The sequence below is a fragment of the Poromitra crassiceps genome, assembly GCF_964638095.1.
Source record: "Poromitra crassiceps genome assembly, chromosome: 2".
NCBI classification, from domain to species: Eukaryota; Metazoa; Chordata; class Actinopteri; order Beryciformes; family Melamphaidae; genus Poromitra; species Poromitra crassiceps.
In genome coordinates, this window is record NC_139624.1 from 50108127 (window position 1) to 50127766 (window position 19640).

The 19640-nt window shown below is 45.4% G+C and overlaps 1 protein-coding gene across 1 annotated transcript in view; it reads left to right on the plus strand.

Annotated features, from left to right (window-relative positions):
* tmtc1 (transmembrane O-mannosyltransferase targeting cadherins 1) overlaps positions 1–19640 on the plus strand; it is a 270267-nt gene that overhangs the window by 137643 nt on the left and 112984 nt on the right. Inside the window, exon 7 of the mRNA XM_083662385.1 lies at positions 11920–12109. Within this exon, the coding sequence (XP_083518511.1) occupies positions 11920–12109 (190 nt within the window). The remainder of the gene's footprint in view (positions 1–11919; positions 12110–19640) is intronic.

Sequence of the window (19640 nt, forward strand, 5' to 3'; positions counted from 1 at the left end):
CTGTCATTAATCGACTCTTTGTATGAGTGTGAGTGGGTGTGAATATATGTGTGTGATAAATCAACTTATAGAACTGGTCAACTCTCTCTTGTCTTTTCCTGTCTGGGTTTCTCTGTTGCCCTCTGTGTCTCTCTCCCAGTGTGTGTCTCTCTCTCCCTGTGTGTGTGTGTGTGTGTGTGTGTGTGTGTGTGTGTGTGTGTGTGTGTGTGTGTGTGTGTGTGTGTGTGTGTGTGATGATTGATTACATAAACCATACGTGATGTGGTTCCAGTGTCACATTTCATCCTCATCATCCACTGTGGTTAGAAACTCTACTGTATCCAGCAGATGTAGCACACACAGTCCAGTCCATCTGTTTGTGTGTGCGTGCGTGCGTGCGTGCGTGCGGGTGTGTGTGTGTGTGTGTGTACATGCACACGGACACGTGCACGTCTTCATGTCTGTTATTCTGTTTATATTGGACTGACAGTGCTGCCGAGCAAGGAGTGATAGCTCTATTGGTTCAGCTGGGGATATTTTGTTTCTTCCCAAGGTCGGGAATGTGTGTGTAGCAAGCCCCAACCTTTGGTTCTGAAAAATGACTCCAACCAAGAAGTACTGAAAACTGCATTTCCTCAAATAGCCACTTGAGGTTGGCTCCAAATGGGAGTCATTCCCCATGTTAAAATTCCCGACTTTACAGCAGAAATAAATATTTACAGCCTGGTACAAAAAAACGGTTTTGGTCTCTTTCAGCATAACAACTGTACAGAGAGTGAATTTTTATATACAGTAGCTCACCACTTTATACAGTGTATGGCTGCAGGAAGAGGTCCGATTGTATAGAAGTGAATGGGGAAATGACCTGACTTCTCACTTGATTTATGACCTCAGTAAACACTTTCCTAATGAGTTTATGGTCTCACTCGCTAGTTTCAAGTCTTCTTCAATGCAGTGTTCGTCCCATTTACAGTAAAATAGATGACGAACTGAACTATGATTTGGGCTGTGATTGACAGGTCGCCTGTCCAGTGATTGCACAGTTCGCCAATCACGGAACAAGCTGCAGCTCTTCTCATCCAAATATGGCCACTTCTGGCTCCAAGAAAACCAAGATGGTGACGATCACAATGCAAAACTAGAGGCTTCAAATCTGGAATCCAGCAACCAATGGGTGACATCACGGTGGCTATGTGACGTCCATATTTTTAAGCGGCGCAGCTGCTTCTATAAGTGACTATGTGTGTTTGAACACGAGATGTGTGCACCTAGGCCCCTCCCCGACAAGGAAGTGTACAAGTGTACAAGGAAGTGAGAGTGGAGACAAGGAAGTGTACAAGTGTACAAGGAAGTGAGAGTGGAGACAAGGAAGTGTACAAGTGTACAAGGAAGTGAGAGTGGAGACAAGGAAGTGTACAAGTGTACAAGGAAGTGAGAGTGGAGACAAGGAAGTGTACAAGTGTACAAGGAAGTGAGAGTGGAGACAAGGAAGTGTACAAGTGTACAAGGAAGTGAGAGTGGAGACAGAAGCGCCTCAGCTCCAAGCCGGTGAAACACGCACGCACAGTCGCACACGCATACACACAGGCACACACACTCAGTGCCAGAGAGAGGGGGGTGGGGGAGAAGGGTCCGACCTGCGCAAACCTGCACCGCTTACTTCAACACCTGGGTGTGATTTTCATACACTATGATGAGTGGATGTCTGAATGTGTGTGTGTGTGTGTGTGTCGTGATAGAGAGTACATCTCGTGTCTGTTAGAGACAAGATAAAGAGCATGAAATACAAGGGGAGGGAGAAAAGGCAGTCAAGTGGTGCTAGAGAACTTTTTGAGGTCGTCGAGTCTTTCATTGAAGCCGCTTCATTCATTCAGACGTTCCTGTGCTGCAGACACCTCATTGTATAGCTGGGAGTGTGTGTGTGTGTGTGTGTGTGTGTGTGTGTGTGTGTGTGTGTGTGTGTGTGTGTGTGTGTGTGTGTGTGTGTGTGTGTGTGTGTGTGTGTGTGTGTGTGTGTGTGTGTGCGCGTGCGTGCGTGTGTGCAACGAGTGCCACTTGGCACCTGAAGTGTGGATCCTGTACCTATCTGATGAGACACAGGGGAGCAGCCCACCCACGCACCTCCTGACGAATGACTCATTCTCTCTCTCCTCTCTACTTCTCCCTCTGCTTTCCCTTTCCTCTCCTGCTGTGTGTGTGTGTGTGTGTGTGTGTGTGTGTGTGTGTGTGTGTGTGTGTGTGTGTGTGTGTGTGTGTGTGTGTGTGTGTGATCATTTGTGGTTAGAAGCCCTTGCACAGTGTGGAAAAGCGAATTGAATTTATGGCCCAGACCCATCAGATGACAGCAGGTGGTGAACATTCTGCCACATGCTAAACGGCCTGTCACCGCCACACTGGAAGCCTGCCGTGTGTGTGTGTGCGCGCGCGCGTGTGTGTACTCTTGCAACTATCTTAGTGAGGACCAATTTGCATTTTATAAGTGAGTCGATTTTAGGAAAGTGAGGACATTTTAACCGGTCCTCACTTGCTCACACACCTTCAAAGGGCCGTTTGAAGGTTAAGACTTGGCTTTAAGGGTTAGGTTAGAATTAGGTTTAGGTTAGGGCAGTGGTACGCAACCTTGCCCTACTCCGGAGCCACATTGACAAAAAACAATAATAATAATCTTTGCAAGAGCCACAATCCAAAAATGTCTCTTTAGTTCCCCCCTTTATTTATTTATTTCATTTTAATTTTAATTTTAATTTTTTTAATTAATTTTAAGTAGGACTTAAAAGTGGTAGAGAAGGAGAAGAGGAAGGTTAGGCATTTAGTTGTGATGGTTAAGTATTGGGTTAGGGGCTAGCGAATGCATTATGTCAATGAATGCCCTCACAAAGATAGTTGTACAAACATGTGGGTGCATTTGTGTGTGTGTGTGTGTGTGTGTGTGTGTGTGTGTGTGTGTGTGTGTGTGTGTGTGTGTGTGTGTGTGTGTGTGTGTGTGTGTGTGTGTGTGTGTGTGTGTGTGTGTGTGAACATAGCCAATCAGAGAGCGGGACAGAGGGACATGGGGGAGCAGATTTAGCTCTTTTGTCTTTCCAACATCTTCTCATGGCCGTGTTCAGCCTCCTCCCTCCAGAGATGGGAAAAGTACACAATAGAAGTACTTTATTTGTGTAAAAAAAGACTGGTAAAAGTAGAAGTACTGATTCAACTTGTTTACTCCTACTAAAAGTTTAAGAGTACAGGATGTAATAAGGTATTCACCTTATGTAGCCCCGCCCACTTGACCCGGTTGTGTTACGACTTCCTGTTCAAAACGACGGCTGTTTTACCCAATCTTAACCAGAGATCATCTCTGTTCAAAGGTAGTGACTCACTGGACGCAGGCTGCAGGGATAAGCTCTGTCACAGGAAGTGTAAACACAATCGGTTCCGATTGTGTTTACACTTCCTGTTAGTCTCTCAAGCCAAACTGTCTCTTCTACATAAGGTGAATAAAAGTAAAAAGTACTGAAACTCATGTCATATTAATATATAATTTGAAGACTACTAAACTTAAAACATCCCCTCCAAACATGTTTTAAGCTGTATAAAGACTGTAGTTTGATTAGTAATTTGTGTGAGGTGGTTTTTCCACAAAAAAGGTGCACATAATGCGTGAAAGCAGGGAGAGCACGAGAGGAGACGAGAGAGACAAACCGTGCATTAAAACTAAAGTAACTATAGCCTGTTTTGAAAACGTAAGGAGTAGAAAGTACAGGTAGTTGTATTTATTACAAGTATAGCAAAACAAACATTGTGCAGGTAAGAGACAGAAGTCTCTCATACCAGTCGGCAGACGGGGAGCAGTGCAGATCTTGACCGCCCAAAGACTTGGGGGCGGTCAAGATCCGCACTGCTCCGTGCCACTTGGAGTCCAAGTGGCACCTAAAAACAAAAGGGGGCGTAGTTAAACGTTTGACTACTATGCCCATGTTGAGGTTCTGCACACTGCAGTGAAGGGCTTATCATTGTATTAACAGCCATGCAGTACTGCAGAGGTTGTATTGTACAGTATATATACTGCAGAGCGTAAGCCATTAGTAGTGTTTACAGTAGTGTTTACAGCATCAGAGCAGGACATGTGCACAGTCGCACTGCAGAGCTCAAGTCATTAACACTGGACGTAGACAACAGTCAGCCATAGAGCTAGAGTAATTTCTCCATTAGAAACCTCATCGCTCTCCACTCCACTGAACAAGAGAAGGAACCCATTTAGGCAGTAATGACGACTCATTACTGCCAAAATTGCTGTCTGTCTCTGTCTTTCTGTGTGTGTGTGTGTGTGTGTGTGTGTGTGTGTGTGTGTGTGTGTGTGTGTGTGTGTGTGTGTGTGTGTGTGTGTGTGTGTGTGCGTGCGTGCGTGCGTGCGTGTGTGTGTGTGTGTGTGTTATTGTATTTCTGTCCTTGTGAGAGTCAGTTTGAGTTTTACATCTTGGGGTGAGGACATTTTTGCAAAGAGAGGTAATTTTAGTGGCTCTGCTAATTTAGGGTTAGTTTAAGGCAGTCATGTCCAAAGTCTGGCCCATTTTATTGTTTAACACTTAACACATTGACTGCCAGCCGTTTTTTTCTTGCTGTAGGTAGCTTCTGCCAAGCCGTTTTTTGAGGATTGTGGCTCATTTTACAAGCGCCGAGGATTATTTTCTGCTTGGAGTTTGTGAACATACAATATCTCAAAAGTACTAATAGAATGTGTACTTTCTCTGTCTAAAAGAGTTAGTTTGTAGAGTTAGTAGTTATGTAAGCATTATCAGTTGAATACAGCATGGTTTTAGCATGAGAAAAAATATTCAGAGATAAACGGCTTTTTGTGAAATTCGATAGAGCTGTCACTTTAACCATTCATTTTTGGCTCTCTCTCTCTCTCTCTCTCCCTCCCCCTCTCGCTCTCTCTCTCTCTCTCTCTCTCCCTTCCCCTCGCTCTCCCTCCCTCTCTCTCTCTCTCTCTCTCTCTCTCTCCCTCCCTCTCGCTCTCCCTCCCTCTCTCTCTCTCTCCCTCCCTCTCGGGAGGGAGACGCACTAGGTTTAATCCTAGTGAGAGGGGGAGAGGGAGAGAGAGAGAGAGAGAGAGAGAGAGAGAGGGAGGGAGGGAGAGAGAGAGCGAGAGAGAGAGAGAGAGAGGGAGAGAGCGAGAGGCAGAGTTGAAGCAACTCCTCCCTCTTCTTGGCTGCCGCGGCCGTCACAGTCTCAGTGCTTTTGCTGCTCTCCTGTGCCTGTCTGCAGGCTGCTGTTTGAGGAAGTCGGCATGGACTCGCTCGCTTCTTGGGAGTTTTGGTTGAGAGAAGCTTTTGCGATTCTGGTCATATTTATGCTGCGTGTTTCAAAGTGTGTTCCACCTGTAATGTATTATGTAAATTTGCAATCCCGCATCGCCAGCAATCAGTGCGAAAACGAGAGCGTTTTCCCCCAACCATTTTCATGAGAATGTAATACTGTAAAATCGCCTCGCCATTTCCTTGAATGGCTTTGCTCCCTTTTTCTTTGATTTCGCTCGTCTGGGGGAGCACTGTCAACACTTAGTGGGTCGGTAAAATAGATTATACACATTCAATACCTCCAATAATTGTACAGGAGACGTAAAAGGGATTGATCAACGCCCCACCGTCAAAAAAAAAAAAACGATTTTTTTGACGTATCCATACGTCGCTGGCAGTCAAGCGCTGGATTTTTTTTGACGTATGCATACGTCGCTGGCAGTTAACGTGTTAAGCCTTTTATTTTGGCCTTCTTATTCCTTGTACTTCTAGTATGTATCTGTGTGGGGCTGTCCCATGTGAAATTGCTGCACATCACAGCTCATTATTGGTGGAATACAGTCATTGGCTGATTGAATGCACTGCCCCTGTTACTCAGCTGTTGGTAGTCCTTTAAAATGCCTCTCCAGTCTCTGTCTGTCATGACTCTGATGAAGACGCATATGGCATCGAAACGTTAGTCCTTTTACTCTGCATCTAAATAAAAGGCATTGAATGGTCCGAGCTGCTTTTTACTTCATTGCTGCGTCCCTCCTCTGTGATGCATCGGACCTGCCTGCAATAGCTGAAGCGCGGTGGGACTCCCTCTACTAGCACTATCATACAGTTTGTAGACAAGCACCAAGGAGGAAGTACGCATGCAAAACTAGTGTGTGTGTGTGTGTGCGCGTGCGTGCGTGTGCACTGAAGTAGCACTCATCGACGGCCGTGCCCTTTATGGTGCCCTTATCATCCTGTTTCTCTGTCTGTCCTGTCCTCAAGTCCACTGAGAGAGAGAGAGGGGGGGTCAACACTTCACACGGCCATGCAGGCCTCAAGTCCACTGAGAGAGAGGGGGGGGGGGGGGGGTCAACACTTCACACGGTCATGCAGGCCTCAAGTCCACTGAGAGAGGGGGGGGGGGGGGGGTCAACACTTCACACGGTCATGCAGGCCTCAAGTCCACTGAGAGAGGGGGGGGGGGCGTCAACACTTCACACCGTCATGCAGGCCTCAAGTCCACTGAGAGAGGGGGGGGGGGGGCGTCAACACTTCACACGGTCATGCAGGCCTCAAGTCCACTGAGAGAGAGAGAGAGGGGGGGGCGTCAACACTTCACACGGCCATGCAGGCCTCAAGTCCACTGAAGCCGTTTTCCCACATTCGCTTTGTACCGCTAAATGACCGGAACGTGGTCTAATGCCTTCATGTGTGAAAGTTGTTGTTCCGGTATAAGCGCGACCCCGTCATCGCGGACATTTCACCAGTTTCGAGCCAGTCAGAAGAGCGGTATGCGCGATAACGGACACAAGTGTGAAACGGGTCCAGTCATTTCCCGCTATCAGTGGGCGTTGTCTCAGGTGGTGTCTCGAACGTAGACCGGGACATGCGAAAATGACGCTTCCATTCCACGTCGTCAAAATTGTTCAGAGCATCTTCACAAAATAAATTCCCTCCTGGTCTCTCTCGCTTCCAGACGGCTCTAGTCTCACGCAGCAGCGCAGAGGTACTTAACACTGTCATCATCTGTCCCCCGTCAGCAATATTATCAAAAGAGTGGACGCCGGCTCCATGTTTGTTTGTTGTTTTTTTCTGACTGGCCTCCGCCCCCAGCCCGCTCCGCCCCACCCCACCCCACCCCCCAACATACCGGCTATTTGACGACTAGATTCCCACATGCGAGCGCTCAGGTGTGAAGGGAAATTCCGGGAAATGTCCGATATTGACTTACACGTAATTTTCCAGTATGCATGTGGAAAAACTGCTTGAGAGAGAGAGAGAGAGAGGGGGGGGTCAACACTTCACACGGCCATGCAGGCCTCAAGTCCACTGAGAGAGATGGGGGGTCAACACTTCACACGGCCATGCAGGCCTCAAGTCCACTAAGAGAGAGAGGGGGGGGGGGGTCAACACTTCACACGGCCATGCAGGCCTCAAGACCACTGAGAGAGAGAGGGGGGGTCAACACTTCACACGGCCATGCAGGCCTCAAGTCCACTGAGAGAGAGAGAGGGGGGGCGTCAACACTTCACACGGTCATGCAGGCCTCAAGTCCACTGAGAGAGAGAGAGGGGGGGCGTCAACACTTCACACGGTCATGCAGGCCTCAAGTCCACTGAGAGAGAGGGGGGGGGGGGTCAACACTTCACACGGCCATGCAGGCCTCAAGTCCACTGAAGCCGTTTTCCCACATGCGCTTTGTACCGCTAAATGACCGGAACGTGGTCTAATGCCTTCATGTGTGAAAGTTGTTGTTCCGGTATAAGCGCGACCCCGTCATCGCGGACATTTCACCAGTTTCGAGCCAGTCAGAAGAGCGGTATGCGCGATAACGGACACAAGTGTGAAACGGGTCCAGTCATTTCCCGCTATCAGTGGGCGTTGTCTCAGGTGGTGTCTCGAACGTAGACCGGGACATGCGAAAATGACGCTTCCATTCCACGTCGTCAAAATTGTTCAGAGCATCTTCCCAAAATAAATTCCCTCCTGGTCTCTCTCGCTTCCAGACGGCTCTAGTCTCACGCAGCAGCGCAGAGGTACTTAACACTGTCATCATCTGTCCCCCGTCAGCAATATTATCAAAAGAGTGGACGCCGGCTCCATGTTTGTTTGTTGTTTTTTTCTGACTGGCCTCCGCCCCCCGCCCGCTCCGCCCCACCCCACCCCACCCCCCAACATACCGGCTATTTGACGACTAGATTCCCACATGCGAGCGCTCAGGTGTGAAGGGAAATTCCGGGAAATGTCCGATATTGACTTACAGGTAATTTTCCAGTATGCATGTGGAAAAACGGCTTGAGAGAGAGAGGGGGGGGGGGGGGGGGTCAACACTTCACACGGCCATGCAGGCCTCAAGTCCACTGAGAGAGAGAGGGGGGGGGTCAACACTTCACACGGCCATACAGGCCTCAAGTCCACTGAGAGAGAGAGGGGGGGGGGGTCAACACTTCACACGGCCATGCAGGCCTCAAGACCACTGAGAGAGAGAGGGGGGCTCAACACTTCACACGGCCATGCAGGCCTCAAGTCCACTGAGAGAGAGAGAGGGGGGTGTCAACACTTCACACGGTCATGCAGGCCTCAAGTCCACTGAGAGAGAGAGGGGGGGTGTCAACACTTCACACGGCCATGCAGGCCTCAAGTCCACTGAAATTGCTGGTGTGGGAGATTCCAGCTGTCAAAAGAAGAAGACAAAAGACTTGCTCCTGGCCAATCCCGGCGCTTGACTGCTGCGTAGGCGGGCACAGGGCGTGGTTATTGCGTAACCTTCGTGCGAATAGAATCACGCCTCAAGTCCACTGAGGCCATGTCTACATTACCTCGTAATGATGGTTTGGCACTTCGTTTGCACCTATTGTCCACACTACCTCTATTGTTCTGAGCATCAAGCCGTTTGATGAGATGTAGGCTTTGGTCTCCGGCTATCTGACCCGTCACCAAAATCCGCGGTAGAGTTGGAGTGTGGACACGGGGGAAAATGCAGATGCTTGGAATTCCCCATTGCAGGCTATATATAGGCTATATTATATAGATATTCATCATCAGAATACTTGAGGCCTTCATGGCCGTGTGAAGTGTTGATCCCCCCCTCTCTCTCTCACTAACCCTGAGAGAGAGAGAGGGGTTGGGATGGACGCAGCAAAGCAAAACCACCAGCCTGACACCGCAGGCTTTTAGCATTCAATACATGCCGTGTCTTTGCATAGGCTTACATTATGTCAGGTTAGAGAGCTACACCTAATCAATATTTAACCTGGGAGAACCTGGGAGAAATTTTGTCCTCAGGTGAACTTCAAAAAATTCAGTGTAGAGAAAGAGAGAGAGAGATACTGTATAGATAGATAGATAGATAGATAGATAGATAGATAGATCAAATCCATTTAATCACAAAATAAATGCGCCTAACTTTTTTTTTTTTTTTTCTTTCTTTTTTTTAGAGAACAATATACAAACAAGACAAACAGTCTCAGACACAGGAAAGGAAAGGGAAAAAAACAAACAAAAAACAAACATACATCAACATTGCAACATGGCGCTATCAGCCGCATAAGGTGCTTATATATATATACATTATATATAAAAAAGGTGCATGGGGTCCCGCGCAAAGGGTCCATGAGATACCATCTAGCGAGCCATCCGTCACCCCTAACCTCAGTTACTGGTCATTTTTAACCTCGTCAAAAACAGGTTCCAGATAGTTGAGAACCTCCCAAGCGTGTTGGTTCTCAGAGACCTGAGTCTCTCCATCTGTACAACAGAGATCATGTCCATCAGCCACACCTGAAAAGAAGGTGAAGAGGAGGACTTCCATTCCTTCAGAATGAGTCTTTTGGCGACTGTTGTCCCCAATGTCAGAGATTGTTGAACAGTTGTAGGGAAGTTCAGTGAGGACTCCGAGCAGCCGAAGATTGGTGCGCCTAACTTTTTAATTTAGGTGCACCAGCACATAATTTAGGTGCACCCAAATTTTTCACCACACCTTTTGGCACCACAATAATACATTTTAAGCTTTACCTTCTTTGTCATTTTGTATACATATTGGTACTTTCTTAAAGTGATACTCTCAAAAATGTTCATGTAAATACTGTAAATGTCTGTTAAGTCACTATCACCAACTGAGTTAACACAATGGTGATTGGGCCTATGGCCCATTGATGGATGCCTTTGCATTTTAAGTATTGCAGCATTTATGAACTTGGTGTCTGTGGTGTGATTATCACTTTAACACATTATGCTCCTAAGTTGAAAAGGTTAGGAGCACATAAAGAATTTTAGGGGCACAATGAAAATTGGATACAGAACGATATAGCACATAGTTGATATGATTCAATTAATGTCTGATACATTACAATTTATTTTAATTCAATTAAAGTACCGTATTCTCATGATGCGCCATTCATTTCTTACCAGAATGACTCAATACAGCTCATTGGCTATTGTTGTCATTAAATTATCATTAATGATTATTTAGTCATCTGCTGTTTGCCTAACATTATGTAATGCTGATGTGGTGGAAAATGTATTGACCTGCATTGACAGGTCGTGATTGTGAACGTTCACATTACTGTGATTAGTGACATATCCCACAGTGTGCTGTGAAATCATACAGCACATAACCTCACTGGGCAGACAGTGAAAATCACTGAGCAGACCCTGGGTGTTCAGTATCAAACTAACGTTAGCTATTTGTTTAAGTTGAAACCATAGCCAAACCATAGCAGATAGCTGCTCTTAGATGGTCTAACATTAGCTAACAGACAGCATAGTTATTCCCAGAATCTGCTTTAGTAACGTTAGATTTTTTTAAAGATCGTGTTAGTTAGTGGCATGCTAGCTAACATTAGCGGTGCTAACATTAGACACTAACTAAAGTTAGAGATGTCATAGTCTCACAGTGCCAGCCGTAGATGATATCTACGTCTGTTAAAGGAGAATTTCGTGTTTTTTTAACCTGGACCCATCTCCTGGCATTAATTATGATTTGACCACTCACCCAGCGATGTCCGCGGCGTTTCTGGCCGTCCTAGCGTTGTTTTGAGATCAATAGCGTCCAAGTCAGTTGTAAAATGGAGCTGATTTGGGGCCAAGTGTGAGCCTGTCTTTCCTGCATCTAAATAGCTATTTTTATTCCCGTTTTCCCCAAATATCGTCATAATGTGATCCCTCAACATCCACCAGAGTTATATTTCGCCCCAGGCCATTTCCTGGAGTCGCACAGGGATCAAATTACCTCAAACGTGATCTCGGTCACCAAGTCTCGTGAAGTCCCGCGATACTTTCCTGCCGACTGGCAGGGCTGGCAGGACGCTTTGCGGTGGTGGTTTTAGCGTAACCTATGTGGGGTTTGGCATAACCTTCGTTATTTCAAATCCCACATAGGTTACGCCAAACCCCACATAGGTTACGCTAAAACCACCACCGCAAAGCGTCCTACCTGTTAGTTGGCCAGTCGGCAGGAAAGTATCGCGGGACTTCACGAGACTTGGTGACCGAGATCACGTTTGAGGTAATTTGATCCCTGTGCGACTCCAGGAAATGGCCTGGGGCGAAATATAACTCTGGTGGCCCACCCAGTGGCCCACTGGGTGAGTGGTCAAATCATAATTAATGCCAGGAGATGGGTCCAGGTTAAAAAAAAACGAAATTCTCCTTTAAGATTTTCAAAAGTGGTTACCGCCCACCCTCAAAACAAAAAATGCATGCGTGACAGACACATGAATTGACCAAAATTGTCCAACCATGGACCAAGTTTATTTCCGTTGACTTGCAGAGACAAAACGCACAATGATGCTTGATTGATGATATTTAGGACTATGATTTATGAGCGATGGTGTTGTTTTCTGACTCCATCTTTTCTTTCCTCCATTTCTCCTTCCTCATCCCTTCCTCCTTTGCTCCTCCTCTCTCCTTCCTTCCCTGTCTCTCTCTCCCTCCTCTCTTCCTTCCTCCCCCCCTCCAGGTTTCTGACCTACTCGTACCTGCTGTCGTTTAACGCTTGGCTGCTGCTGGCTCCCGTGGTGCTGTGTTACGACTGGCAGGTGGGCAGCATCCCCCTGGTGGAGTCACTGGGAGACATACGCAACGTGGCCACTGTGCTGCTGGCTGTGGCCATGATCGCCCTCTGTCTGCACTGCGCCTCCTCACTGCAGGTAAGGAAAATCTCAGCATCGCTTAGTTCCAAAGTCCCGCCCGGGGGCCAATTGCCGCCCGTGGACCGATTTTAAGTGGCCCACGGCTTGTCTCACAAAATATATTATACTAGGCATCTCACGCGCTACGCGCACTCGCAACGCGGCCTCGCCCTGGCTGCTTCTTGATGGCAGCCGGGGGATGCAACACGGATGCTGGATCACCTGTCCTGGAGCTGACACCATACAGCTGTCCATAGCTGTCTGTCTCGTGTATGTGTGTGTGTGTGTGTGTGTATGTGTGTGTGTGAATTTATGATGTCACTGATGATGTCATCAGTGGTTTATGACATCACTGATGATGTCAGTGGGACTGATGTCATCAGTGGTTTATGACATCACTGATGTGGTTTATGTTCACTTTTGCAAGTTCACTTTTGTTTGTTTTTGTTCACCTAATGATGATAATTTTTTTTTTTTTTTTATGTATGTATGTATTTTCACATGATTTAATCTGGCCCCAGTTCAAAAAAGTTTGGACACCCCTGGCTTAGTTCATGCAGGACACGGAAGCCATAGTCCTACCAGTACTCTCTTGCTGTAATCAGCTGACAGACTGCAAAAGTTTTTACATTACAGCTTGCATTTCTGTTTTTTGTCGATATTTTGATTAATTAATTTATTTTGATCAAGTTTTTTCACATTTCCCCCCTGTTTTTCTCGCCAATTGTGCTTGGCCAGTTCCCCCTGCTGTCATTGCTCCACCCCCTCTGCCGATCTGGGGAGAGCTGACTAGCACATTCTCCAACACGTGCAGGTGCCAGCCACTTCTTTTCACCTGACAGCGAGGAGTTTCACTGGCAGGATGTAGCATGTGGGAGGATCAGGCTATTCCCCCAGTTCCCCTTCCCCTGAACCGGCGCCCTGACCGACCAGAATAGGCATTAATAGTGCAGCGACTAGGACTCATACCCCACCAGCTTCCCACCCACAGACACAGCCAATTGTCTCTGTAGGGACGTCTGACCAAGCTGGAAGTACCACTGCCAGGAATTGATCCCGGTTCTCTGGGTCGCTTGCTTTGGGTGGGTGGGTTCCTGTTTAACTTAGCCTGCTGCTTGGCTAATCCAGGGAGCATAGAGCATAAAGAGCGGAGCCATAAGCACCAAGCATAACTCTATTTCCATTTGTTGCAATAAATGGTGAATCTATGACGAGAGTGTTGCCGAGTGAACCAGCTGTTCCTCACAATTTGAAAAAAAAAAAAAACTCTAACTCTAACCTGATGCTTCCAGATGGTTTGTTACACAGAAGCATATTTGGAAACTGTTTGGAAAAGGGCAGGTGCATTCAAAAAAATAGCTGGCAAGGTCATTGGATGAACCACCTGTCTATCACCGTCTATCAATGGCTCACTTCTGGCTGTCGTCACACCTAAATCCCACCCCTAGCTGCCTCTGCATGCTGATTGGTTCGGCCCTCTACTTGGACAGACTTAAACCAATAGCTTGGAGCGCAGCAAGATGGAATTCTCGCACAATCGTGATCTCGTGAATCCACCTCGCAAGCTTACTCAAAATCTGTAGAAAAAAACAGAATTCCCCCGACTTCTACTCAACTGCCATCCGCCTCTTCAATGAGACATGAAAGCCCCCACAAATCAGGACTTTGTCACTCCCTCCCCCCATTATATATCACTTAACGCAGTGGTTCTCAAACTTTTTCATGTCAAGGACCCCTCGACCACGGACCCCCATCTGACAAGACCTTTGCTTTTAGATGTTTTATTACAGAAAGTGTATGAAACTCGTGACCAAAACAGTCATACATTATGTTATTGCGTTTTAAGTGATTGGATTTATATAGCGCCTTTCTAGATACTCAAATCGCTTCACATATCAGGGGAGGGAGGGGGAGGAACTCAACTCATCCATCACCAATGTGTAGCACCCACCTGGGTGATGCACGGCAGCCAGTTTGCACCAGAACGCTCACCACACATCAGCTATCACGGTGGAGAGTAGAGGACTGAATGTACCAATTAAGTATCGAGGGTTGATTAGGTGACCATGATTGAAGGAAGGCCTGTGTGGGAATTTAGCCAGGGCACCGTGGTTACACCCCTACTCTTGAAGAGTATGGATGGAATTATAATGAGATTTTATTTTTTTTATTTTTTTTCTTCTTTTTGCTGGGAATGCCCTTGAACCCCCTCAAGGACCCCTGGGGGTCCCCGGGCCCCACTTTGAGAACCACTGACTTAAAGGACATTTGACATGGATGTTAATAGATGTGCTGTCCACACCATACAATATATACAATATGTACAATACATACAATATTTACATGGTGTCTCCTAGGGCTGCACGATATATCGTTTACACATCGACATTGCGATGTGCGCATGCGCGATAGTCACATCGCAGGACGTGCGATGTCAAAAGCAAATTAACTCGTCATGTTGCTTGATAAACTCTCACTTTAGGGGTAGCCTACTGAGTGAAATGCAGGCTCTCTCAAAGGAGAGAGACGCCCCGCTACTGTACTCACTCATTTAGTGCTTAGCTTCAACACAACAAACATGCACAGAGACCTAAATTGAATTATCTTTTGCTTATGTTGCGTTGCTGACAGTAGCCCGTCTGTAAACGATGTGGTTGCGGAGGCGGACTTGTCCACAGTTTGCAGCGCACTCGCATACAGCAGGCTGGCTGCTGTAACTCAACATGTCCGTGGAGTGGAGATATTTACTCTTGAAACACCAAAAAGCAAGACCGCAACTTGTGACACGAAGGCTAAAGTGATTACTGAAAAGTTGTCCGTGTTATCGCTGTGGCTGTCTCTCCCCTTCAAGTCTCTGATGTTGCATCACATGATAGCAGTAACGTTACGGTAGAGTTAATCATACATAGCGACTTATTTACACAAAACATGTCAGTGAAAATAAAAAGAGAAGAGACATATCTGGGCAATTAAATGTATATTTATTACTTTCCACGAATGAATTGTTTGTCACCGGTCGGCTGCATGTGAATCCTCGTCTCTCTGTACTGCCAGCCTTGCGCTCAAAAACCGGAACTCCGCAGATGCGGAGTGTACCACTTGGTCGTTTCTGGAGGGGGTTTCCGGGGGGTCAGACCAAGTGTGTAAAGTGGCAGGGGTGTTTCATTGTTGATTTATTGAAACGTTAGAAGAACGAAAGAAGTTGAAAGCAGTGATTATAATCAATGAAATCTAATGTTTTTCTGCAAATAGCATAATTGGGAGGTAGATTCTGGCACTCAATATTAGGGGTGGGCAATATATCAATTGTATATCAATATTGTGATATGAGACTATATGGTCTTAGATGTTGGATATGGTAATATGGTGATACAGCATACATGTTGACTTTCCCTGGTTTTAAAGGCTGCATTACACTAAGTGAAGTGTAGGCTAGTGACATTTTAAAGTAGAATGTCATAACTTACTCACTTTTTCATGTATGTAGCCTAAGTCATGGAAATCCATTGGTCAAAATGTGTATGCACCCTGATAGATGACGCTCTGAGGCCTACAGTATAGGCGACAGCCCAGTGGTTGAGAAACATTAAAATACCTAATTTCCCCTCCAAAATCAGATGGACTCCTCTACAAAATCATCCCAATCATTCTAGAAGTATTCTTTTCTTTAAAATAGAGCTATTCTGGTAATCTGGTGAAAATCTGTATTTTTTCATATCGCAATATATATCGCAGGGGCAGGGAATATCGCAATGTCAGTTTTTTCCAATATCGTGCAGCCCTAGTGTCTCCTATAATTACTATTTGTCGAGTGCTGAGACAATGGTGAATGAATATACTGGAATAAACAATAGAGGCCAAAGCAATGTGGAGCCATCAGGCAAGCGCCGTCATAAAACAAAACATGCAAACATAATACATAACAGCCAAAATCCTCATTTAGACCCGGAGGTTGCAATGTTCCTAAAGAATGGATACAAAAAGCTCTCAATTAAAACCACATTTCCCATAAATCTCATTGCTTCCTGTTGCAAAGAGAATGTCTTTCTTTTCATCTCCCTCTCACATTTCAGATGTTTGATTCAGGAAGTCTTCTCAGATTTTTGTATGGGGATTTTGGTGCCTGAAATTAGGTCTGTGGTTAAAGCAGCTACGAGCAACTTTTTCGATTGTTATTAAACAGTATAAATTTAATATCAATGCATCACATCTTACCTCTAATAGTCGATGAGACCAACGCAGAGTAGTCTCGCTTGAACCCCGAGTGAATCGGCCAGTGTAGTCTGTCTGTGGCCAGGGAAGATCAGGAAGTGAAATGAAACGGTTTGTAGCAGCCACTTCGGCCATAACCACAAAATAACTTCCAAAAAACCTGTTAGAATATAACGAGAGATGTTCCCGAGAGTATGCGTGGCGTTCACATTGTTTATGCTATGTTGCTAGGCAGCGCGAACGGGCTAGGCAGGCAGCTGCGTTTCACTTCCGCGTTTCACTTCCGGGTTTAGCCGGTCCGGCGGTAAGGAGAGAGAGAGAGAGAGCCCCCTGTTGACGCGAGTTTAGACAGACACAGACTTAATAATCACCTAAGGGAGCAATCTCCGATTCACACGGCTTTGGTCTCAGCTACTATTATAGGTAAGATGTGATGCATTGATATTAAATTTATACTGTTTAATAACAATCGAAAAAGTTGCTCGTAGCTGCTTTAACAGAGATTTAGGATTTTCTTAAGCGTTTTCTGAAAATCACAATAATTTTTTCTCTCGCATTTATGCTTCAAAAATCATAAAAGTGATCCTCATTTGTGAAGATTATATTGCTGAACACAAAGATTCCACTTTCATCAACTTTTGTTAACCACAGACCTTATTTAAGGCATTTAACCGAAATCCCCATACAAAAATCCCATTGACTTTGAGACGAGGGAACCAGGAAGTGCTAACATCCAAGGACTCATTCCTGCGGTACTCTATTGTTGTTAGGTCTGGCACACTTGACAGACAGGTCACAGCTTGACAACGATGTTAGTCCCGCCCATTGTGCTGTTTATTGATACTGATTGGCTAATCGTTATTCCCTCTTAGCGCTGATTGGACCAAACGTTTTTTCAACGTGAGAGTGGAGTGGGCGGAGTCAAAGGTCTGGACCCAGGCAAGCAGCAGTGGCTTGTGAGCCATCAGCTGGCCTTTAAAAGTCACCACCACAAGCATGTGTAGTTCAACAAGGACCTAACAAAAACTACTTCCGGACTCATTCCTGCGGTGCTCTATACCTTTAACTGCAAGACCTCATAGTCTTGCTGAATGACGCCTTTATTGACAATAGAATAGAATAGAATAGAAAGATAGTGCTGGACAGTATGGGCCCTATCGTTGCAATCGGCGTAGAAACTGCGTTTAAGGCCTAGCGCTAGGCCGCCTAGCGCAGTAAGTGGGTGTGGACCAGCGCACTCCCTATCTTGGTATCGGCGCTACACTCAGCCTCAACCATTATAACCACGCCTTTTAAGCGTAGAATTATGCATAGTCCGCTCATTGGAGAATTGCAGTAAAGAGTCACACGCTTGCCTTTTAAGCTCCAATTCCTGGACAAATCCGGTAAAACCAGACAAAGCCAAGCGCTCTGCCGCCCCCCCCCTCCCTTCATCCAGTCTGTCTGTGTTACGCCCCCTGTAGAGGGGCGGATAAACGAGAAGGAAATGGAAGCAGTGTTGCGTCTCATGCGGTCTCAGTTTAATGAATGAATAAACAATTAAAACAGTAAAGTTATCACAATCAATAACATTTTCCTTTTGAAAGTAAAGTACAAGAAAATGATATATATATCTCTTATCAAAACACATAGTTAAATATATCTTTTATCAAAACACACTTATGTCAATATGTACTGTATCTTCAAGAAACGACATCCTTTTAGCCTTTTAGACAAATAGTAGATCCTATGTAATGTCTTTCTAAGAAACCACAGAAATACCTGCATTGCACCTTTAACGTAAACCAACAACATAAATGAAATTATCAATGGCACTGTCCTTCACTCAGACTAAAGTACAATTATTCTTATTCTTTAAATGTATCATACATATACAGCAGTAGCTATACACAGACATGAAACAAACACTGTATCGATTGACCTGAAACACCTTGACATCACTGCTGTATTTTAATCATACACAATAAATACTGTCACGTGAGTCACAATCTACGTTACTGCTGCATAGCGATAATCACGTACCGTCTCTATCACGTTGTATCTGTGACCCAAACTAACGCGAATACTACATGACTCACACACGTGCAGATACTCTGTGACTGATTAGCGCGGTCCTGCAGTCGGCAAACCCTTTGATGTTTAACTACTGATAAAGTTGTTACAATCGGTCCAAACCCGGATATTTCACAATCATAGTGTTCCTTGCAACACAGAGAGCATAAAACACCGTGCATATACCGTCAAAACATGTTACAGACAATGTTCTTAACTTCTTACCTGTAGAGGGGCGGATAAACGAGAAGGAAATGGAAGCAGTGTTGCGTCTCATGCGGTCTCAGTTTAATGACTGAGCAGCGCGAGACTTCCCCCCTATAGGCAGAATCCAGCAAGACCAAAGCAATTGACCCACATCTTTAGATGAGAGGTATAAGTGATAATCAAACTTTAGTAAATAAAGTACCATTGACCAATGCTGTTTCCAATGAATTGTCTTCACATATTAAAGAAAGCAAATTAAAATGTATTTGTGACACATAGGCTATAGTAGGCCACGGTTATGTTTTACCTGAACGGCCAGAGAGCATGAAAAATACCAAAGCAATGGATTACAGATAAACTAATAACTGATAAGTGCACTGTTACAGAGTATTCATCCTTCTTGAAGCTATTGCACATGAACCATATTAGAGTGCATAAACCCTTGTATTTACCTTTTTAATCCACTTCACATATTTATGTTTTTAGCTGCATTTTAACACATTCATATAACTAGATCCATTTTAAACATATTTATCTTTTTAGATGCATGTTGACATAATCATAATCATATACCTATTACACACTCCCCTTCAAAGCAGATGTCGTCCCGACATCAGAAGTAACAGAACAGTAACAGAATTTCACGATTACTAGGTCACCAACGTGTGCAAACAGCTACCCGGTGCATACAACGCTATTGGCTCGGCCTTGCGACAGTCCATGTATGCAATCTATACATATACACAATCACTCTGCTATTTCAAAAGTCCATGAGCGTGTGTATACGTTAGCACTCGGCTTTCTCGAAAGTCCAGGAGTGTACGGAATGTGTGAATGTTAGCACTCGGCTCGTTCAAAAGTCCAGGAGTGAATGAAATGTGTGTATGTGTGCACTCTGCTTGTTCAAAAGTCCAAGAGCGAATGAAATGTATGAATGTTAGCACTCGGCTTGTTCAAAAGTCCCAGAGTGTATGAAATGTGTGAATGTATGCACTCGGCTTGCTCAAAAGTCCCAGAGTGAATGAAATGTGTGTATGTGTGCACTCGGCTTATTCAAAAGTCCCAAAGTGTATGAAAT